The sequence below is a fragment of the Erinaceus europaeus genome, chromosome 2, assembly GCF_950295315.1.
Source record: "Erinaceus europaeus chromosome 2, mEriEur2.1, whole genome shotgun sequence".
In the NCBI taxonomy this organism is placed as follows: Eukaryota; Metazoa; Chordata; class Mammalia; order Eulipotyphla; family Erinaceidae; genus Erinaceus; species Erinaceus europaeus.
In genome coordinates, this window is record NC_080163.1 from 162811116 (window position 1) to 162834911 (window position 23796).

At 40.3% G+C, this 23796-nt stretch overlaps 2 protein-coding genes across 5 annotated transcripts in view; one reads left to right on the top strand and one right to left on the bottom strand.

Moving 5' to 3' along the window:
• Positions 1-16667, bottom strand: part of LONP2 (lon peptidase 2, peroxisomal) — a 113162-nt gene extending 96495 nt beyond the window's left edge. Inside the window, exons 1-2 of one of the 2 annotated variants that reach the window (XM_007533678.3) lie at positions 16280-16667; positions 5858-6092 (exon numbers count right to left, since the gene is read on the bottom strand). In XM_007533678.3, coding sequence (XP_007533740.1) covers positions 5858-6092; positions 16280-16512 — 468 coding nt within the window. In that variant the 5' untranslated portion in view covers positions 16513-16667. The remainder of the gene's footprint in view (positions 1-5857; positions 6093-16279) is intronic. The other variant, XM_007533677.3, reaches the window with a different exon arrangement.
• ABCC11 (ATP binding cassette subfamily C member 11) overlaps positions 11083-23796 on the top strand; it is a 134634-nt gene continuing 121920 nt past the window's right edge. For 2 of the 3 annotated variants that reach the window (XM_060185602.1, XM_060185603.1), the window contains exons 1-2: positions 11089-11258; positions 21424-21566. In XM_060185602.1, the coding sequence (XP_060041585.1) occupies positions 21468-21566 (99 nt within the window). In that variant the 5' untranslated portion in view covers positions 11089-11258; positions 21424-21467. Of the gene's footprint in view, positions 11259-21423; positions 21567-23796 lie in introns of all 3 variants that reach the window. The other variant, XM_060185604.1, reaches the window with a different exon arrangement.

Genomic DNA, 23796 nt, shown 5'->3' on the forward strand with positions numbered 1-23796 from the left:
GATATATGGACAGAAAGGGAAAACACAAAGTGAAACTTGGACTGGGTATGGTGTATGGCACAAAAGAAAAGGACTCTGGGTAAGGAGAGGGAAGGTGTTGACTCTGGAACATGATGATGGAAATGGATCTAAGTTGGTGGTCAAGAGTGTTTTGCTAGCACAGCTATATATAAGATACTGGGTACTATACAGCAAACCCTAACAAAAGGACTTTTCAAAGTTAACCCAATTACCAAATAATGTGATGATAACTATCGATTGTCTTTTTGAACCCTAAGACAGCAGGAACCTCACATCTCCACTACAGAGCCTCTAGTTCCCCCAGTCCTGGAACCATTGGATAGGGCCCACTTTCCCGTATGCCTCTCCCAATCCATATCAAATAATACTGCATCTGCCAATCACAACCTAACCAACACAACAATTGCCACCTCAACATGCTTCACTTCAGACTGTGTCCAGAGACTACATGTGTGGAATGACAACCCTTCAGCTTCATTACTCGGGTGAGACCTTTCCTTTCATAGTACACTCTAATTCCATCTCAGGTGGTTCACTTTCTAACAAAGTCCCAAAACCTAGATATACACCAGTTTCTGTGAGAGAGAGCATATGTTCACACGTATCCGTAAACTACTGCAAAATATATACCTGAAAGCAGAAGTACACTAGAGTTTGCAGTGAGTATCCCCCTAACACTTCCTCTCCACTATTCCAAGCTTTGGGTCCATGATTTTGGTCTCAACAACTTGTTTGGCTTCGTATGTTAACTCTCTTCTCAGTCACCAGGTTCCAGATGTCATCAGGATGCCAGCCAGGCTTCCCTGGACTGAAGACCCCACCAATGTGTCCTGGAGCTCAGCTTCCCCAGAGACACACCCTACTAGGGAAAGAGAGAGGCAGACTGGGAGTATGGACCGACCAGTCAACGCCCATGTTCAGCAGGGAAGCAATTACAGAAGCCAGACCTTCTACCTTCTGCACCCACAATGACCCTGGGTCCACGCTCCCAGAGGGATAGAGTATGGGAAAGCTATCAGGGGAGAGGGTGGGATATGGAGAATGGGTGGTGGGAATTGTGTGGAATTGTACCCCTCCTACCCTATGGTTTTGTTAATTAATACTTTCTTAAATAAAAAATAAATAAAAAGAGTGTTTTGCACACTTCTATGCCAGAGAGATGAGAAACTGTATCCATATGTAAACAACTGTACTGTAAGCCATTACCCCCCACAGTAAAATGGTAAGATAAAAAAATAAAGAGTAATAAAGGCAAGTTATAAAGAAAAACAGGAAGCTACTAAAGAAGTACATTTTTGAGGATGTAGAAATACATAAATGTAAGTAAAATAAAAGAATTAAATAACAAAAATCCTATGATGAAAAAGTTGGCTTATAGCAGTGAAGCTCCAGTGAGTGAAAAAAAATGTCCTAAGTCGGGGGTTGGGTGGTAGCGCAGTAGGTTAAGTGCACATGGTGCGAAGCACAAGGACCAGCGTAAGGATCCTGGTTCGAGCCCTGGCTCCCCACCTGCGGGGGTGGTGGTGGTGGTGGTGGCTTCACAGCAGTGAAGCAGGTCTGCAGGTGTCTATCTTTCTTTCCCGGCTCTGTCTTCCCCTCCTCTCTCCATTTCACAACAACAGCAGCAATAAAACAATAATAATGACCATAACAATGATACAACAAGGGCAACTAAAGGGAAAAAAAATAGCTTCCAGGAGCAGTGGATTCTTGGTGCAGGCACTGAGCCCCAGAAATAACCCTGGAGGCAAAAAAAAAAAAAAAGTTCTAAGTCGCTAATTATCAGAGGAATTAAAATCAAGACAACAATGAGGTATCATTTCACATCTGTGATAATGTCATACATAAAAAAGACTGAAACAAGTACTGATAGTGAAAAAGGAGTAATTTTACTCTCTTGGTAGGAATATATTTTCCTGTGGAAAGTATTTTGGACATTCCTTGGATCACTAGAAATGGATCTGTCATACAAACCAGCAACTACTACTATTAATACACCTACAGAACATGAAAACACCTATCTGACTTATGTTCATCGCAGCACTACTTATAAAAGTCCAAACTTGGAAACAGCCTAAATGTCCAGTGATAGATGAGTCCTCAGGAAAATTGTGGTGTATATGTAATACATAGTGGAATACTATTCAACTGTAAGAAACTGTAAGTGCTTCTCTTTTGCCACATCTGAGATGGAACTTGAAGGAATTATGTTCAGTGAGATAAGACCCAAGGAGAGGGTAAGTACTGCATGATCTCACTCACAGGAAGGACTTAAGGGGAAAAAAAGGAGATGGCGAACAGGGTGAAATTTAGACCAACTGTGGTCTACTGCAATGGCCCACTACTAACAGACTACCTAGCTTCTCTCTATCTTAAAATCCCTATTCTCATCTGCTTTGTTCTTACTTTCTGGTTTATTTTTCTTGTTCAACTTTATTGTTTTGTCCTGCTTTATAGCTTACTGTCTTTCAGCCACCAAATCACAAATGCTACTATCATTCCTTCCTGACTTCCCTGGGCAGACAACCTCACCAGGACATGGAACTCACCTCTCCAGAGCCCTATCCCACTAGGGAAAGATAGAAACAGGTTTGGGGTATGGATCAATCTGCCAATGCCCATGTCCAGCAGAGAAGCAATTACAGAAGTCAGTTACAGAAGCCAGAACTCTCATCTGCTGCACCCCAAAAAAATTTTTGGTTCATACTCCCAGAGGGATAAAGAATAGTGAAGCTTTGGAACTGGGTGGGTGTACCTGGCTGAGCATGTTACAATGCACAAGGACCCAGGTTTGAGCTCCTAGTCCCCACCTGCAGGGGGAAAGCTTTTCGAATGGTGAAACAGTGTTGCAGGTGTCTCTCTGTCTGTCTCTCTCCTCCCTTCTCAATTTCTGGCTGTTTCTATCCAATAAATAAATAAAGATAATTAAAAATAAAGAAGAATAGAGAAGTTTCCAATGGAGATGATGGGACACAGAACTCTGGTGGTGGGAACTGTATGGAATTATACTTCTATTATCTTACAATCTTGAATTAAATCACTAATAAAAAAATAAAAAATAAAAAGAATTTTTGTCCATACCCCAGAGAGGGAGAAATGTTAGGGGAAGATGACCAGAAGGCTCTGAACTCCAATTCCATCAAGACCCAGAAAAGGAAGAAAAAGGGGTGGATAGTAATAGGTGTAGGTATGACTTAGAAAGAGAAGGCAGTATCACAGAAAAGCATGGGCAAACAAATGTCCATGTCAAGCAGAGAAGCAATTATAGAAGCCAGACCTTCCACCTCTGCACCTCATAAAGAATTCTGGTCTTTATTCCCAGGGAGGGATAAAGAATAGGGAAACTTCCAATGGAGGGGATGGGACATGGAACTCTGGTGGTGGGAACTGTATTAAATCACTAATAAATATTTAAATAAAAAATGGCCAAGTATATATAAATATAGACAGTTACAGAAGTAATAGTCAACCCATATCTGTGATTTTGGGAGAACTATAGCAGTTTCCAATGGAGAGAATAGGGACAGAACTCTGGTGGTGGGAACAGTGTGGAATTAGACACCTATTATCTCATAAAATTTTGTAAATCACTAAAAAAAAAAAAAAAAGCCAGAAAAGTTAGCAGGGAAGCATCAGCTACAATAAATAAATACATAAATCTATTTTATAATCTGGGCTTTGCTGGTCTCTAAAACCACATAAAAACCTTATAATCAGGGGCCAGCCAGGCAGTGGCATATTGGGTAAAGTACACACATTAATTTACATGAGGACCTGGTCCCCATGAAGGAAGCATCACAAGCAGTTGAGTAGTGTCTCTCTTTCTCCTTCTCTTTTTGCCCTCCCTTTCCATTTCTCTGTTTTATCAAGTAAAAAGGAAAGAAGGAAGGGAGGGAGGAAGGAAGGAAAGAAGGAAAAATGATAGCTATTGGCAGAGGTGAAGCTGTCTTGCAGGCACCAAGCCCCAGCAACAACCTTGATGGCAAAAAATAAAAAAATTAAAAATCTTATAATCTGGAGATTTTGGAGGCTGCACAGCGAATAGGACAGACTTGGAAGCATCAGGTTCTACGTTTGATTCCCAGCATCCCATGTGTCAGAGTGATGCTCTAATTGTTTCTCTATCTTGTGTTATTAAATAACAACAAACAAACAAACAAACACTTATGCTCTAGGTGGGACTTAAGAAACAAAGAAAGAGAAAATAAAGAGTAAAGCTTTAGACTAACTATGGTCTATTGTAGCATATCCAAGGACTCTAAAGTGGGAAGGCTGGAGAAGGCAAAAATGGGAGTGGGGATCAGTACATTACAGTGGAGGAAAATGTCAGTTTGGTGGTGGGTATGGTGTGCACTTCTCACATGGAGATAAGAAACTGTACATGTGACCACAACTGTCTTGTAAAACATTATTCACCCAACAAAGTGTACATGTATGTGTGTGTGTGTGTGTGTGTGTATATATATATATATATATATATATATATATATACATATGTATTTAGAAAAATGGGCCATCTTAATTCAGTAGTGGAACACATAAGTGAGGCCTTGGGTTAGTTCCTTGGTACTACATTAAATAAGTAGACTACAAGGAGCTGGGTGGTGGCGCACCTGGTTGAGCGCACATGTTATAATGTGCAAGGACCAGGGTTCAAGCCCCTAGTCCCCACCTGCAAGGGGAAAGCTTTGCAAGTGGTAAAGCAGGGTTGTAGGTGTCTCTCTGTCTCTCTCCCTTTCTATCTCCCCCTTCCTTCTTGAACTCTGGATGTCTCTACCCAATAAATAAATATTAAAAACTTTAAAAAGCAGACTACATTTTATAATATATTTCCGTAAGCTTGAAAGAAAATGGAGTAGAGAGGAGTTTTCTGCTTTTTCAACGTAGAATTAACCAAAAACTAAAGCACAGAATTAAAGGAATGAAATATATTTAATACATATCTAACGTGTGCTTGCTTCTAACACTGTAGATAAACCATATTTGAAATCAAGTCTCCACAGACTTATTCTTTCATAGTTATTACCAGTCACCTAGACTTCTGAACCACCAAAATATCTAATTTTATGCCTAGATATCCTGATGACAGATGGCTTCTGTTAGCTAGTTTCATTTTATGCAATATTTAGGTTCAATAATTGTGTGATTTGGAGACAACAAAAATTACAATGATTTCTGTAATTGCTTCTGTGCTGAACATGGGCGTTGACAGGTCGATCCATACTGCCATCCTGCCTTTCTCTTTCCCTAGTGGGGCAGGGTTCTGGGGAAGCGGAGCTCCAGGACACATTGGTAGGGTCGTCTGTCCAGGCAAGTCTAGAACCTGGTGGCTAAAAAGAGAGTTAACATATAAAGCCAAGCAAGTTGCTGGCTAATCATGAACCTAAAGGCTGGAATAGTGCAGATTAAGAGTTGGGGTGGGGGTCTCCATTCAGTAGACAGCTAGTAGATGTATTTTAGTTATATTCCAAAGGGCCTGTGGCTATACTAGTTTCTGCATCCCACGATGACCTTGGATCCATACTCCCAGATGGTTAAAGAATAGGAAAACTATCAAGGGAGGGGATGGGATACGGAGTTCTGGTGGTAGGAATTGTGTGGAGTTGTACCCCTCTTATCCTATGGTTTTGTCAGTGTTTCCTTTTTATATATATAAAAAAATTAGAATGATTTTAGTACAAGGCCAGACATAAGCAAACTGAAATAAACATGACTGAATCATTTAGACACATGTTGCCCTAAAGCTTCATTATCAACTAATTCATAACAATTCAGGACAGCAATGGAACAAAAGAAAAATAAAATTTAAGGAAAAAATAAAACAAAAGCAACTCACTTGTACTGCATATTTGTAAAATTGTTCAGATAGCTCTCCAAGCTCCTCCCTAGTCTTACAGGTGTTGGGAAACTCCTCAAGTCTGTCCAATTGTTCCACTTCAGCAACAGGATATGGCTTCTCCTTTAAGACCTGTACAATCTGGAACCGGCATAGGCCTGTAATCAGCAACGTATAGTGAGGTTTGGGCCAGTTACTGCCCACAACCTGAACTGCCAGTGCAGCTGTCCCAATCCTGGAAAACACACAAAACATTCTTATTACAAATGTTCAGTAAGGTGGAATGGAAACTTGCCTCAAAAAAGCAAAAGCAAAACAGACAAAAAAAAATTGCCTTTTTGAGAAACTTTTTACACAAAGAACATCTGCAGTGTAATTCAATCACTTCTGTTTAATTTAACATTAAGTACACTGGTCTGTTAAGTCTCTACCAAATCATCCATGGACAAAGCAAATCATGGTGTTCTATGCAGCACCTCTTATGACTCTAGTAGAAATTCTAAACAATTGGACTAATTAAGCATGCAAACAGGTAAAACAGTTATAAGGGTTAAATTAATTGTGCCAACTGGGAATGAGACAATATCACATGTGAGAAATTATTAGTATGAATATTTACATCCTAAACAGATGGTATAAATTAAAGAAATCTTTTTCAGTACCTATACTGCTACTAGCATCATATCATTTTTTTTTCCCCAATCTATGAAACTTCTAAATATCAACCTTATAATAAACTTTCATCACAATCTGGGAATATACATTGACTTTATAAGTGTGAAGCTTACATATCAGAGGCCACAGTTATGGACTACTGAGTTAGTTCTCAAGAATAAATCAAGAAGGCATATAAGTCTAGTTATCTTCTGACCTTATTTAATACTAATTATCAAAATGTATAATTCTGACCACATCATATATAAACTTAAATCACAGAAAGGAATTCTCACTCAAAGCTACATAAAATGGATGCACATTCAGAAGACACTTCTATATCCCAAACTAAAATTGTAACTTCTCCCATCAGTCATAAAAGTTATAATTTCAGAAAAGTAACTACAGTAAAAGTGACTATAGTTCTTAACACCCTGTTGAAATGGTAATACCAATATATTGCACTTGACCATTCAAACATGCAGAATCACATAAAATACAGTAGGTATTTTCAAAAAAGTATATCTATTATTAGACAAATAAAATAGAGAATGGAAGAGAGAAAACAGTACTGCTCAGCTCCTTCATAAAGTGGAGCTGGGGACTGAATCTGTAGCCCCTGGGACCTAAAGGCATACCCTAACAGGCTGTTATCTCCCTTATCCTTGATTACCTAAATATACAAACAATTCTTGATTAATCCATGAGAATTTATTCATTTGGTAGATTATGTGTAAATATGCTTCCTTCTACCACTCACTCTGAGCTAAATCCATTTTTCCTGATCATATTACCTCTACCACTATATTATAAGGGGAAAAAAATCAATCTAAACAATAAAATAACTTTTACTAAGTAGCAGGAAAATCCAGTGTGAAAACATCAGGAACGTAAAAGGCTTGAGATGATTTGGCAATTACCTACTGCTTTGAGTTATTTGTGTTGTGGCAGCCTTTTTTTTTTTTTAGTCATTAGTCAATTTATCTCTCATTTTCAGAAAACTAATTCAGACTGCATCAGAAAGTTAGAAATACCTAAACTGATGAAAGATCAACTAAGACTATAATTGATGTGATGATTCTTATCAATACAATAGAGCAGAATGAGATCACAAGTTTCTGCCTACACAAAATATCAACTGACAAAAAAACCTGAATCCCTGGCCTAAGCGGTTTATGAACTAGAACATATGGAGAAACCAGTGAGAGGAGAAAAACATAATCTTCCAGTTAGGAGAGACATTTAATTATATGGGCTATGTCACCAAGTAAAGGTGGGACTAAAAATTAGTTTTCTTATAAAGTAAATAAGAAATTTTTGATGGGCTGAGGGGACAGCCCAATGGTTATGCAAGAAATTTTTTAGGTCTGAGGCATCAAAGGTTCAGTCTCCAGTACCACCATAAGCCAGAACTGAGCAGTGCTGTGCTAAAAGTAAGTAAATAAAAAAGTTTTTTTGTTAAATGTGAGACAAAACTGTTCCAAGTGAAGAGAAATTAATTTAAACTGTCTTTCCTAGCAAGATAAAATACATAATGTTTTAAATGCTAATTACTTTTTACTTTAAATGACTTGCAACTGCATTTTGTTCAATGAAAAACATGATCTGTAACCAGAAGAGAAAACACTTAGCAGAATCTGGACTGGAGTTGGTGTACTGCACCAAAGTAAAAGACTCTGGGGTGGGAGGGGGGGGTGCGGTGGAGAGTACAGGTCCTGGAAAAGGATGACAGAGGACCTAGTGGGGGTTGTATTGTTATGTGGAAAACTGAGAAATGTTATACATGTACAAACTATTGTATTTACTGTCAAATACAAAACATTAATCTCCCAATAAAGGAAAAAAGAAAAAAACAAAAACATGATTTGTGAACTTTGGTGGTGGGTGTGTAATCTTACCATCTTGCAATTCATTATTTTACACACACACACACACACACACACACACACACACACACACACACACACACAACCTGATAAGCCACTTTTAACTGTAAAGAATTTTTTTTTATTATTTTAGCAAGAACATAAAAAAAATATATCAGTGAAATTAGAAATAGTACCTAGTCACAGACATGTTCAGTGAATAGTCTGTGAAAAAGATTCTGTTTAGTGTTACTCTGGACGAGTTCTACTGCATATTGAACTCTAGTTTTTATACATACAAGTAGGTATAAAATAAATATTCCATTAATCAAAAGCTTTACTTCTATGTCATAAACATTATTTTACATCAAGTTAATTTTGTTTAAAATATTGTAATTATTAGTATGTGCTTTACAGGGGCAGGCAGTGGTGCACTCTGTGGAGCACACATTACAATGTATAATGACCTGGGTTCAAGCCCCCTCTGTCTCTATCCAGTAACACTCAGTAATAATAATAATATCTCAATGTCTCACTATCCACCTGGGAAGTGATAATGCAAACTGACTTATTGTTTTTAGTTTACAAAAGATTTTCATGTATTATCTTATTATATATTGCCTTTCCCCACTGTGAGAAAGGTAGCACTATTTCACCATAAAAATACATTATTTATTTTTGAAAAACAGAGCAAAGCAGAGGACTGAATATGGGGCCTCACAGCTAAAAACCCTGTACTGCACATCCTTAGCCATCTCCTCAGCCACTATTTCCTTACTATAAATGAGTAACTGATTCAAAAAGGGTGAGCAAGTTGAATTACTACTCAGAGTTATAAGGATTTTAAATAACAGTGGGAACCTAATTAGGTGTCAGCAAAATTATTAAAAATACCAATTTATAAAGATGACTTATAAATAGCTGATATCCTGGAAAGCACAGCTATTACTTAGTGTACAATATTCACATCTTAATGACACTGTGTTCATGAAGATATCACCAAGGCTCTGAAATAAAAGCTACACATTTCTTTACATTTATTACTATTTTTATTGCCACCACAGTTACCACTGGCATTTGGTACTTACACAACAAATCCACCACTCCTGGTGGACTTTTTTTCTGGTACATGTGCTGCTGGGGGATGAACCTGGGACCTCATGCTTGAGAATCCAATGCTTTATCCACTGTGCCACTTCCCGGACCACCTGGTGGACATTCCCCCCCCCCCCCCTTTTTCTACTTTCTTTTGTTGACAAAGATAGAAGTTGAGAAAGATGGGGGGGCATAGAGGATGAAAGAGACACCTGCAGTATTACTCCACTGCTTATGAAGCTCCTCCCACAACTGGAGGGTTGGGGTTTGAACCTTGATTCTTGCACAGGTACTATACTTTGTATAGTGCACACACTATACGAAGTGTGCCATTACCAAAGTTCAATTTTTTTAAAAAAATATTTATTTATTCCCTTTTGTTGCCCTTGTTGTTTTACTGTTATAGTTATTATTGTTGATGTTATCATTGTCAGATAGGACAGAGAGAAATGAAGAGAGGAGGGAAGGATAGAGAGGGGGAGAGAAAGATAGACACCTGTAGATCTGCTTCACTGCTTATGAAGCAACACCCCTGCAGGTGGGGAGCTGGGGGCTCGAACTGGAATCCTTATGCTGGTCCTTGCGCTTTGCACCACCTGTGCTTAACCCACTGCGCTACCGCCCAACTCCCCAAAATTCAAACATAGGGAAGAACCACTGATTTTTTTTTTTTTAAAGTTGTGTCTCATTCTCTTAGTTACCTTAAAAACTTGTGATTTTTGGCAAAATTTATCAAGAGTAGTAGTGACTTAGACACTAGAAAGAAAGTTACTAGGATAGTCTCAAGTTCTACAGCAAAAAAGGTTTCAGTTGTTTTGGAATTTCTTTCTTTATTGGTCCTCCTCAGCCTTACTGCTCTAGGCCAACTTCTTCAAATAGAGAGGCTATTTGAAGCTTCCTCCAATGCAGTAGAGGTCGGGCTACAATCTTGGTCAGACAAGAGGCAAAGCAAGTACACTACCTAGATTAATTATTTTCCCAGACCTGCCCTAGGATTTCTGATCCTTGTGCAAAAGTGCTTTATTTCTGAATTTAAGAACTGCCACTTGAAATGTCAGTTGTAGATAGCCCTTATTCTAAAAGATTAAGTGCCAGTTTAGTAAAATCTTAGAAATATCTACTGCATATTTGCTCATGTACAATACTAAAATTTTATTATTACTGGGTAAAAGTTCTTCAATGTCTAGGAATATTAACATTTAAGAGTAATACTGCAAAGTACTTTAAAGTTTGTTAGATAAGTGCCAATAAAACTCAAGATACAAAGCAGCAGGTACTGAAAAGGGACTGAGAATTAATCAGCACTATGAGGAAATGTAGCTATGTACCTTGAACATTATGAGGTTGAAGACTGGGTAGCCATCTTGAAATGCATGAAAGGATAGTATACAGATAGTGTTTACTTATATAGTATTCATTTTTACTGAGGAAAAAAAGGGATTACTCTGGAGTCATTAATAATACAGATTGGAAGCCAAGTTCTACACTGCAGGGCTATCCCAAAGCTCTTCCTTTAAACAGCTCCAAAATGCTTCCAATGCTAATAAGCAGGAAGGAACTGTGCAATGCTAATAAGCAGGAAGGAACCGTACAGTTCAAAACTTATAAATGTTTCAGGCAAGTCAACATATAGTCAGATTACTTTGTGTGGTAAAGGAAACAGAGGAACCAGTTACTTCAGCTGCTGCAGCTGACTGAAGCAGTGTTACCTGAACAGTATAGAGAGACAAGAGACACCAGTAGGGCAGCTCTTCTTCCTTTTGGGGCACTACAACCATCTGAAGCAGGTAAACGGGGAAGGAGAGATTGGTGTATGGGAAAAGAATGTTATGGAAGGCCATGCTTTCAGGGATTATTTCTATATTTGTTCTTAAAATGTTATGGACAACTCAACAATTGCACTCTTAAAGCTTTTTTATTTTTTAAGTAAACTTGATTTCTCAATTTAAGAATTCTCACTTGAAATAAAACACATTGAAACTTAATACTAAGCAATGCAGTCCCAACAGTTCTAAATAGACTTCAAGTAGCAAATATTTATAGGATAATTAAATGGTCTGGTAGTCTTCAATACTGGAATTTTATATAAAATTTTCAATGAATGCAAGCTAGTTTACTGACTAAACTGTAACATATCTTTTTATTAAAAAAAAAAAATCACATGACCCATCACAATGGGGGAAGTAAAAAGAAAAGTAAACTCCACTCAAGCAATAAACAAAGCAAGATCAGAAGTCAAAATGCTTCCCATGGTTGGGAAAAGCAAGGCAAATGCAAAGTTTTATTTTTGGAGGAGTGGAAAAAGCTACACTTCTCCAGTAAGAATCTGAAATTATGGACTCTGTTAAAAAAAAAAAATGTAGTGATGGGACTAGGTGGTGGCTTACCCAGCAGAGTGCATATATTACCATGGGATATGGATATATATATATATTACCTGGCTAAAAGCCCCTGGTTCCCATATGTGGGTGGGGAGAGGCTGATAAAAGGATGGAATAGTACTGCAGGTGTTTCTTTTTCTCTCTCTCTCCATCTGTCTCTCAACCTCTATTAAAAAGAAAGAAGGCAGTCATCAGGAACTATGGAATTGTGCAGGCACTGAGCCTCAGTAGTAATAACCCTGGCAGTAGAGGACCAAAAAAAAGTAGCAGGAAGCTTCTGGGTTAAAAATAAGGCATTTAATTTTTTTTTCTATTTATGAATTTCCTTTTGTTGCCCTTCTTGTTTTTTTATTGTTGTTGTAGTTATTATTGTTGTTATTGATGTCTTTATTAGATAGGACAGAGAGAAATGGAAAAAGGAGGGGAAGACAGAGAGAAAGAGAAAGACCTGCTTCACCTCCTGTAAAGTGACTCCCCTGCAGGTGGGGAGCCGAGGGCTCAAGCCAGTATCCTTACGCTGGTCTTTGTGCTTCACACCATGTGTGCTTAACCCGCTGCACTACAGCCCGACTCCCAAAAATAAGGCATTTTTTTAATATTTATTTCCTTTTGTTGCCCTTGTTGTTTTTTTACTGTTGTAGTTATTGTTGTTGGTGGTGCTGGATATGACAGAGAGAAATGGAAGGAAGGAGGAGGGAAGACAGAGAGAGGGAGAGAAAGACACCTGCAGACCTGCTTCACCACTTGTGAAGTGACTCCCCTCCAGGTGGGAGAGCCAGGAGCTTGAACTTGGATCCTTATGCCAGTCCTTGCGCTTTGTTCCACATGCATTTAACCCGCTACGCTACCGCCCGGCTCCCCAAAATAAGGCATTTCTATCCTATAGTCTTGTCAACATTTCCATTTATAAATAAAAATTAAAAAAAAATAAGGCATTTCTAGACCCTCAAATCCATTCAGAGTCAGGATGCCATTATTTGGAGAATGGTAACTGCATGTAATGAGGAAATCTCTATCAAACACACCTCAGGGCTGGAGAAACAGCTCACTGGATAAGGCACATTTCTTTCTAGAAATCTGAGCCCTGACTGCACATGGATGTGCCCTGGTACTAAAAGAAGCTCCGGTATTGTGGTATATTTTGCTCATTCTATCTGAATTAAGGGGGAGAAAGGGGTGAAACTGCATATGGACGAGACTCTGGCTCTGTAAAAAATAAAAATAAAAAATAAATCTTGAGTTAAGGATGGGAAGCAAGTACTTTGAGAAGTGAATTTGAAGAATATAACATATATATATTTAATTTTACTTATTTATTACTGGATAGAGACAGAGAAACTGAGAGGGAAAGGGGAGATACAGAGGGAGAGAGAGAGATACCTGTAACTGTGCTTTAACATATGTGAAGCTTTCTTCCTGCAAGTGGGACCAGGGCCTTTAACCTGGGTCCTTGTGCACTGCAATGTGTATGCTTAACAGGTGTGCCAATGCCAGGCCCCAATAATAAAATTTGAGAGCTTATTATATAATATATAATATATGCATATTATATATCATATATATTATACATAATATATATACCACCACTGTCCAATAGAAACACAGTGTGAGCTACATAAATAATTTTAGAATTCAAGCTATAAAGTAAAAAAGAATTAGGAGGCCGAGTGGTGGCGCACCTGGTTGAGCGCAGACATTATAATGCGTAAGGACCATGTACAAACTATTGTATTTACTGTTGAATGTAAAGCATTAATTCCCCAATAAAGAAATAAATTATTTTTTAAAAAATAATAATAATGCGTAAGGACCCAGGTTCAAGTCCCCGGTCTCCCACCTGCAGGGGAAAGTTTTTCAAGTGGTGAAGCAGTGCTACAGGTGTCTCTCTGTCTCTCTTCCTCTCTATCTCCTCCTTCCCTCTGGATTTCTGGCTGTCTAGCCAATAAATAAAAGATATTAGTAGTAATTTTTTAAAAAAGCAGATGATGGACCCGGGAGATACTCAATGCTAAAGCACAGGATTTGCACGACTGATATCCCAGGTACAAGCATCAGCACCACAGATGCAACACCTGAGTGGTGCTCTGTCTCTCTCATAAAAAAGAAACAGGAGAAATGTTAATGTGATTTAACCCAAACTAGTTAAAATATTACCATTCCAACATACTTATTTTTGTGTGTCTGTGTGTGAAACTGGGGCACAAGCACTATTTTACCACTCCAGATGACTTTTTCATTCATATAGAAAGTGACACCACAACACTGGAGCTTCGCTCAGTGCCACAGCACCACTCATGTGGTGATGGGGTTCAACCAAGGTTGTAGGCATGGCAGTGCATGTGTCCTATTCACTGAGTATGTCTTTGCTCCCTAGATATTTAATGTAAATAGAATGCATTATCAACAAAACATTTTTACAATTACAGTACACTACCCAGATAGCCTGATTTGAAACTAAAGGGTTTCCTTTGCACTGCTAAAATCAGAGGAATCCCAGCAAACCCAGGTAAGTGGTCAGGCCAGTACCTCACTGTGGGGAGAGCCACATTTCAAGTGTGACTAGTGGCTACAAGTTTACCACTAAATTGCCCTACACTGTGGCCTTTAAATGAGAGGCAGTGTAGGACAGCATAGGGCCAGGTAGATATTCACATGATTTCACTTAACTTTTTAAAAAATCATCTTTATTTACTGGATAGAGACAATCAGAAATCAAGAGGGAAAGGACAGAGATACCTGCAGCTCTGCTTCACCACCGGCAAAGCTTTCCCCAGCCGCCTCCCGCACAGGTGGGAAAAGGGGGCTTGAACCCAGGTCTTTGCTAGTGTGCTACCACCAGGGTCCCCTTTTTCACTTAACTGTCGTTGTTGCTAATTGTGAAATAACAGATAAAAAAGTCAAGCTGCAGTGTAGGGCAATCTAGTGGTAAACTTGGGGCAAAAGAAAACAAACACTAAGGGCTGGGCAGTGGCTCTCCTGATTAAGTGCATGTGTAACCATGTCATGGGGTCAAGCCCCCAGTCCCCACCTGCTTCATGAGTGGGAAAACAGTACTGCAGGTGTCTCTTTCTCTCTCCTCCATTCCCTTTGCCTCTGTTTCTCTCTACCCTATCAAATTAAATTAAATGAATAAAGTTTTTTTTAAAAAAAAAAAAAAAAAGGAACATAAACGTTAGGACAGAAGAAGGGCAAAGATGAGAAGCTCAAAAAGATGGGGGGGGTGGAACAGCTAGCAGCAGAGGGCAAAGAGGCGAGGCGGGGGTGGGGGGGGTGGGGGGGGCGGGAACGCAGGCAGGTCTCCCGCAGTGGAGGGGAAAGGGAAGGCCAGTGAAGCTGAGGGTGGGAAAGGAAAAAAGAAAAAACGGGGCCCACGAGGAGGAAAGCAGGGACGCACCTGGTTAATTAAGCGCTCACATTACGGTGCACAAGGACCCAGGTTTAAGCCTCTGGTCTCCACCTGCAGAGGCAAAGCTGCACGAGTGGTGACGCAGGGCTGCAAGTGTCTCTCTCCCTCTCTATCTCCCCCTCTCAATGTCTGTCTCTGTCCAATAAGTAAAAATATTTTCAAAAACTATGTACAAGTCTAGACAGATAGTTGCAGAGATGACAGTTAACCCACGTCCCAAAACCTTGGGAGAACTGCGGTGGTTTGCAGTGGAGGAATTGGTGGAATTCAGGATTCTGGTGGTGGGAATGGCGTGAAATTATACCCCTGTGGACATGTAGTTTTGTAAACCAATATTAAATCACTAATAAGAAAAATAAAGGAAAGAGGGAAATGGGGCCCAGCAAAACTATCTCAAATAGGGGTGGGGTGGGGTGAGGAGAGAGGAGAAGCAAAGTTGGAAGGGGAAAGCAAGGGGGGGTGTGAATATATAAATGAATAAAGGACAACAGAGGGAGTCGGGAGCCGGCGCAGTGGGTTAAGCGCACATGGCGCAAAGGGAAAGGACCAGTACAAGGATCCCGGTTCGAGGCCCCGGCTCCCCACCTGCACCGGGGCCCGCTTGGCTTCGCAAGCGCTGAAGCAGGTGTGCAGGTGTTTCTCTTTCTCTCCATCTCTCTCTCTCTCTCTCTCTCCTATCCCCTCTGACTGTCCTAATGGGGGAAAACAATGCTGCCAGAAGCGGTTGTGCTGGCACCGAGCCCCAGTGACTGGAGGCAATAATAATAATAACAACAATAAAAAAAATTTAAAAAAAAACAGAGACGGGCCTGGGAATGTCAGCGTCCAGCTCTAGACGTCCGACGACCTGGGGGCGGGGCTCGCAAGGCGAATCGCCAACAGCTGCAAAGGGTCGACGCCCCCCCACCCCGCCCCGCCCCTGCGGCCGCCGCTCCCGTCAACGTCCCGAGGCGGCAGCGTGACCCCGCGGGGCGCGCGAGGGGCGCTGGGAGGCGGGACCGCGCCGGGGCGGCCGGCCTACCTGTGCAGCGGCGGCAGGTCCTGCGCGTCGCTGGCGGGGTCGGGCGTGTTGGGGATGACGCCCAGGATGGTGCTCTGCAGCGACGTGCCCTTGAGCAGGCGGCTCCGCACCAGCTGCAGGTTGCGGGCCGAATCCACGCTGGTGCGCATGGTGGAGCCCGGCAACAGCACGCCCTCGTGCGTGAGGAGCAGCGGGAGGCGGCTGGGGATCTGGATGGGGCTCACGGACGACATGGCGACGGCCGTCGGAGCTGCGGCGCTTCCCGAAGACCAGGGTCTGTGGCTGCGCTCGGCCACCCGCGACCTTGGCTCCCGGACGCCGGCGCGCCGCCGCTTCCGGCCCGCACTACGGCCCGCCCCCGGGGCCAGACGCCGCCGCGCCCCGCAGCACCCCCTGCCGGAGTAGCCGGGGAAGACCCGCGACCCGCTTGTGATCTTTCTCTCTAGGACTTGTCACCAAGCATATGCTCAAAGCATAGCGCTGCCCCTCTCTGTGCTGTGTTTGGCAGGACAATCGGGGTTCAATTATAGGCGTTTGAAATGATTGTAACTTTTAGTTCGGATTGATTGTTTGATGTGCAAAGTTGTTGCAAAAATACAGCCCTGAAGTTCCAAGTACCTTTAACACAGTTTCCCCTGCTACCATGTTGTGTAATCATAGTCATTTTCAAACCCACGACGCCACATCACTGTGATTAGGTAATCTATAAATCTTGCTTAAATCTGCCCAGTTACAGCACTAATGTCCTTTTTTTTCCTTTCTTTTCTTTTTTTCCCCTTCTGGTCCAAGACCCCAATTTTCATTTAGTTCTGAGGGCTCCTGAACCTCTTCTCTTATAATCTTGTTGCCTCTGAAGAATACTGTGCTGATATACATATACAGATAAATATACATGTTTTGTTTTTATTTTTTGCCACCAGGGTTATCCCTCAGACTCTGTGCCAACACTACAAATCCACCACTCTAGGAAGTCTGTTTTCTTTTTTTATTTTTTTGTTGTCTTAATAGTCAGAAATTGAAAGGGAAGTGGGAGGGAGAGAAGTGGAGAGACACCTGCAGCCCTGCTTCACCACTTACAAAGCTTTCCCCCTATAGGGAGAACCTGAATCCTGGTACATTGTAATTTGTGCGCTCAAGCAGGTATGCCACCACCCGGCCCCCCATTTTTTTCTCTTCCTGTCTATTTTATTTGATAGGACAGAGAGAAATAGAGAAGGGAGGGGAGATTGAGAGGCAGACCTGCTCATGAAGCTTTCCTCCCCTGCAGGTGAGGGAGCAGGAGCTTGAATCAGGGTCCTTGCACGTGGTAACATGCGCTTATGGGGTGCCATTATATTATAGAATGACACGCGATTTGATTTATCTGATGTTTTCTCAAGATTGGCATCCTTCCTTTTTGGCAGGAAGGTCATAGAAATGATATGATTTTCTTAGTTATTTACCTCATTTGTGGTGTTTTTTGTTTTGATTACATGATGAAGGTATTGGAACTAGGGAAAGGAAAATAGATCTAAGAGCAGGAAAAGTTAAGGAGCACAGGGAATGAGTTATTTAAACTTTTTTAGGACCTGCCTTGCAGGTTCTTCTGATACTTGACTGGGGCACCTTTCCTGCCTTCTCACATGTACGTTTGGCTTTTGGCATTATATGCTGCTGGGTAGTGGTAAAAACAAATAGAAAGTTCCTTCAGAAAGCCCTTATCTTGCTCCACTCTTTGCGTTGTTTTGCCATCTGCAAAATTGTATCAAAACCAAGTTTATCATCATGGCTGTTGTTCCCAGGAGTGAAGACACAGGGATGGAAGAATCTGTTTGCCTCTCTATTTTGCTCTCAGTTATTTTCTGATCTCCACCCTGGCCAGTAATGGCCTTGCCACTAATTTGTGTAAACTTTGTAATTATTTCAGTACATTTTACTTTGATTTGTACTTATGAGTTTTTTATATTTAAGCTTCCCAAGAGGAAATTAGTAGTCCAGGGAACATTTTTATTTTTATGTTTTTATTTTATTTTTTGAACAGGGACAGAGAGAAATTGAGAGGAGAGGGACTGTGGACTTAAACCAGATCCTTAGGCACTGTAATATGGGTGCTCAACCGAGTGCATCACTGCCTGACCCCTAGGGAACTTTTCAAGGGCTGTCAAAGGAAGTACTAGAGGGAATTCCCCTAGTTTGTCAAGGAGCTAGAAGAGGTTGCTAAGAGATTAGGAGGTGGCTCAAACTGGTGTTTGAGTTTATTATGTTGAGATGAGCAATTTGGGGTGAGGGTAAATAGCATAATGGTTATGCAAAGAGACTCTCTCATGCCCGAGGCTCTGAAATCCCAGGCTTAATTTCCCCACACTGCCATAAACCAGAGCTGAGCAATACTCTGGTAAAAAAAAAAAAAAAAAAGCAATTTGTGTTCTGTAAACATGCCCATCATATATATTTGCCTTTTCTTAATTTTCATTTGGTTCACTTTTCCTTGTTATGAGTTTCCTGGGCAAATTCCCATCTAGAAAAGAAGGATACCTATGAAACCTGCTGCATGTTTTTGTAGCTGTGGGAATAAACCAAGTTTTTAAATCAGCTGACAGCTTCATGGTAACAAAAAAAAACCTGACTTATTTTACTCTAAGAAAGTGGCTTTCATAAACAACCTGATCCGTACTCCCAGCAGGGAAGAAGTGATAGGATGAATATAAGAAGACTCTGCACTGCAGCTCCATCAGCACCCAGAGAGAGAGAAGGAAGAGATGGACATGTGGAAGTAGTTATGATGTCATGAGTCCTTAGAGGGAAAGAGAATGTTAGCAAGCATAACTCAGACTACCATCCACTGTAAGGAAGCAAAGATGTTTATTGACGAATTCAAATCCGGGCCGAGATGGTGACTGGCAGCAGTCTACCAAGCTCGACCCCGAACAGGGCTCAAACCACACAATTTATAGGAATTCAGAATACACTCAGGGAGGGGAACACATCACCTTATCAATCTACACCCAATTACATCCCATAGAAAACGCGGAATCCAATCATTTCAAACCAAGCAAAAAGCGGGGTCCATTCAAAGCAAAGCACGGGCTTATTTCAAACATAGCAAGATCACATATCCAATAGGATTTAGACGGGTATGGTCACCACATCCCCCCACCTTCTACTGTGACCACCCGGTAAACCACATTCCGTGCAAAGGTCCTGATAAGCCTTGCCCGTATGCAGGGTCTTCTAGCAACCAGCTTGTGGTTTACTGATTAAGCTCTGTTTTTCTAGGGGAAAGGGCAAGGGACTTTCTACTTCACTCAGTAGACAGCTTAACTCTTAAGAGAAAAAAGGAACTTAACACTAAAATCCTAAAACTAAAAGGGAGAAACTTAAGAAATTTAAAATCTAATTCAGAAAGGGGGTTCCAATGTAACAGCTTGTTACCACCTGTCACAGAGAAGATTGAATCAAAAAAAGAAGGGGCAACTATGTATAAATATGGACAGATAGTTGTAGAGAAGATGGTTGGCCCATGTCTAAAACTTTAAGGGAACGGTGATGGATTGCTATGGGGAGAGTGAAGATTCAGAACTTTGGTAGTGGGAATGGTGTGGCTTCAAAGCCCTGTCGACATATAATTCTGTAATATAAAAAATTAAAATTAAAAAAGAGAATGATGCTAAATAATAAAAAAAGAAAGTGGCTTTCCATATGAGCCTGCACTTAGTTAATGAGGACAAAATAACTAGGGCTAGTATTATAAGATCTCATATACTCTGTCCACTAATTATTTAATTTATGTATTTGCTTATTTATTTATTGCTTATTATTTCTGTACGATAAATAAGAAAGACACCAGAGCACCATTCAAATTAGCATGTGGTGGTGCCAGGATTTGAACCTAAGGTCTCTTAGTTCTCAGATATGTAAGTCCTGTGTTCTAAGGCTGATATATTTTCTGGTCCTATTATTATTATTTTAATTTTTATTATTATAATAATATTTATTATTTTAATTATTATTGTTTTAAGTTGTATTATTATTTTTGTTATTTTATTATTATTTAATTTTTATTAATTATCAGAGAGAAATTGAAAAAGGAGTGGAAGTTGGAGAGCGAGAGACAGAGAGACACCTGCAGCCCTGCTACACCACTTGTAAAGCTTTCCCTCTGCAAGTGGGGACCATGAGCTTGAACCTGGGTCCTTGCATAATATAAAGTGAGCTCTTAATTTGGTGTGCCGCCACACCTGGCCCCTTATTATTTTTTACTGTACTACTGGGAACAAACCCAGAGCCTCAAACATACTCCATCATGAGCTGCCCAGACTCTCCTGTCCTCTTCCCTTTTCCCACTCCCTCCCACCTTCCCCCCCATCTTGAAAATTATTCAGCAGAATTACTCAGGTCATTCATTGACAAATGAATGACGATCTAGTCAACATATTTAAATATGTGATGTTCATTTACCTTATCATCATTAACATAAAGCAACTTCATATCAGAATTATATTTACTTACTATCCGAAACCAAAGATTACTTCATAATCACAAACACTTATCCGAAAGTCACTGGCTTATCTCCTTGCCAAGAACCATGACTTGCAATCTAGAATTTGCTGCTTTTACCAGTCCTCTGTCCCATTCCCTTCACTAGGTACCTTTGTGTAATGAATGAAATGTCTAGAAGGAACATATCAGTCCTAGCCCAAAGGCCTCCTGTTCAATCCTGCCAATTTTATCTTCATGTGTCTTTGTCCAGGTCTGGTTCATGGCAGCCAGAAAACAAGGCAGCTATGGTATTGTCCTTGTTCCTTCAGTGCAGGAAATGAACTCTACATAATTTACAGAAATGGATAGTTATCAACTAGACTATGAAAGAAAAGATGGTTTTAGAAGCAGGCCTTGGATATATCAAAGGATATTGGTCTGGCCCAAGGTTGCAGAATTGTCAGTGGGGCTAGCAGTTATAGGAGCTATTCCTAATTGTTATTGACTTGAGACCTGTTTAGAAGAGAGAGAACTCAGTCCATTCTAGGCAGAGGAAAAAGCAGGTGCTGTGAGGGCCTGTGCCTGTGCCTCTGCACGGTCCCAACACACTCTTTGTAGGATGCTGGACCCCAATCCTGGCTGCTCTGGGTTGAATCTAAAGTACTTCTTACTTGCTGTCTTTTCAGATCCTCTGATTCTGGAAAGCTGAAAATTGTCAAGACAACAGAAAATGACCAAGAAGAAGACAGACATAGCTCTAAGCTCTTCTGGTGGTCTTGTGAATCTAGGGTTGGACTTGGGTAATGACATGGTTTCAGGACTCAGCTATGTAAGTAGATATTCTTTTTTCCCTTTTTTTTTCTTTAAAAAAATATTTATAAAAAGGAAATACTGACAACAACCATAGGATAAGAGGGGTACAACTCCATACAATTCCCACCACCCGAACTCCATACCCCATCCCCTCCCTTAATAGCTTTCCTATTTTTTATCCCTCTGGGAGTGTGGACCCAGGGTCATTATGGGGTGCAGAAGGTGGAAGGTCTGGCTTCTGTAATTTATGGCAAACTAAGAAGACAGTGTATTCTCAATAGCCATAAACTAGGTCAAAGAGTTTGGCTCTATATTTGTTCAACTTTTAGGTTTTTTTTATTTAATGGATTTTAGGTTTCATAATTAGATAGCCCTTATAGTTCATGCACATTTCTGTCACCTCTTCCTTATATATCTGTGTATTTGTTTATATTACACTAGTATATTAAGTAACTAAAAATCATTGCCAATACACCAGCTTGGAGCTTGACAGTCACATTCAGCAACTAGTCTTTCCCTGTCATGTTCCTGAACTCTCCGTGCCTGACGTAATCATTCTGAATCTTTTCCTGTAATGACCTTGCTATATTTAAAAACTATTATTATTTATTCTGTATGACATTCTGGAAATGATATGTTTTTATTTTTGTTGTTTTCCAGTTTTTCGGAACTATTTTGGGGCTTCCTTTTTTTTAAATGTTGGTTTACCTTCAGAGGATGACTATCTCATATTCAGAATGTGACTTACCTTGTATTCTCTTTTATAGTACTGATTGACACATAGAAGTCCAGGAAAGTGGGGTGACCTCAGAGCCAGGGATGGGACCTGGTTATTCTGTCTCTTTGCCCAGGGCTTACTATATGCCTAGCAGCCATTTTTTTTTCCTTCTGAACTTAGGTATAATAGTCATACAGCATTATTTCATCTTTAGGTGCATAACATAATGGTTCTACATTTATACATTCTGTGAAATGATCACCACAAGACACAACTATTTAAACAATAATATTTCTTAATGATAGGAACTGTTAAGGACTGCTGTCAGAAAATTTCAAATATGCTATGCAGTATTATTAGTTATCATATTATTATTAGTTAGCATATTTTAAAATCATAGTATTATTAGTTAGCATATTTTAAAATCATTTTATTGGAGGGTTAATGGTTATAGTACAGCTGTTAAGATATGGGTACAATTTCTCATTTCCCTCATGACAAGTATCTGCAAAACACTGTCACTTCCAGGTAAGTCCTTTTCTGGTATCATACAGCAGGACCCCAAAGCCTTCTCTCTCCTTCTCCAGAGTCCTTTGTTTTGGTACAATATGTTGTACTCAGTCCAAGTTTTACTTTGTGTTTCCATTTCTTTCTTTTATTCTTTTTTTTTTTTTAATTTTCATGTGTTAAAGAACATTTCAGGACTGAGCTTCTCCTATCACAGATCCTGGTTCACCACATACATGAGAAATGGAAGTGCTCACGTTCTTGAATCTGCCCACTGGTTTTACCCACTACCTAAGTCACTGTGGGTAGTGAGCATGTAGTGAGTTAGGCCAGCATAGCATCTGAACTCACTTAGCCCAAGTCCATGTGTTAAATGAAAACTAAGCAATACTTTTTAATTTTTTGAACAAAGTTCTAAACTGCTCTAGACAACTTACACCCTCCCCCCTCTTTCTTTTATTCTTAAGTTCCACCTATGAGTGAGATTATTTTGAATTATTATTATTTTCTTAACCAGTGCTTTGGTTAAAAAAAGGGGGGGAGCTGTAGCAGTGTCTTAAGTGCATGTGGTGCGAAGCACAAGGACCCACATAAGGATCCCAGTTCAAGCACCCAGCTCCCCACCTGCAGGGGCATCGCTTCACAAGCAGTGAAGCCAGGTCTATAGGTTTTCATCTTTCTCTTTTTGGCTTATCTCACTTGTTTCCTTAAACTTCTAGCCAAGATATGATAAAGGAGATGACACCATCACTTTTAACAGCTGCACAGCATTCTTTTGTGTATATATCACAACTTTCTTAGCCACTAATATGATCTGTTTATCATGTTGTTATATCCATAAGATTTATTTATTTATTTCCCATTTTTTGCTGCCCTTGTTGTTGTTACTGTTATCGTTGCCATTGCTGTTGTTGCTGGATAGGACAGAGAAATTGAGAGAGGAGGGAAAGAGAGAGGGAGAGAGAAGGATAGACACTTGTAGACCTGCTTCACTGCTTGTGAAGCTAGCCCCCTGCAGGTG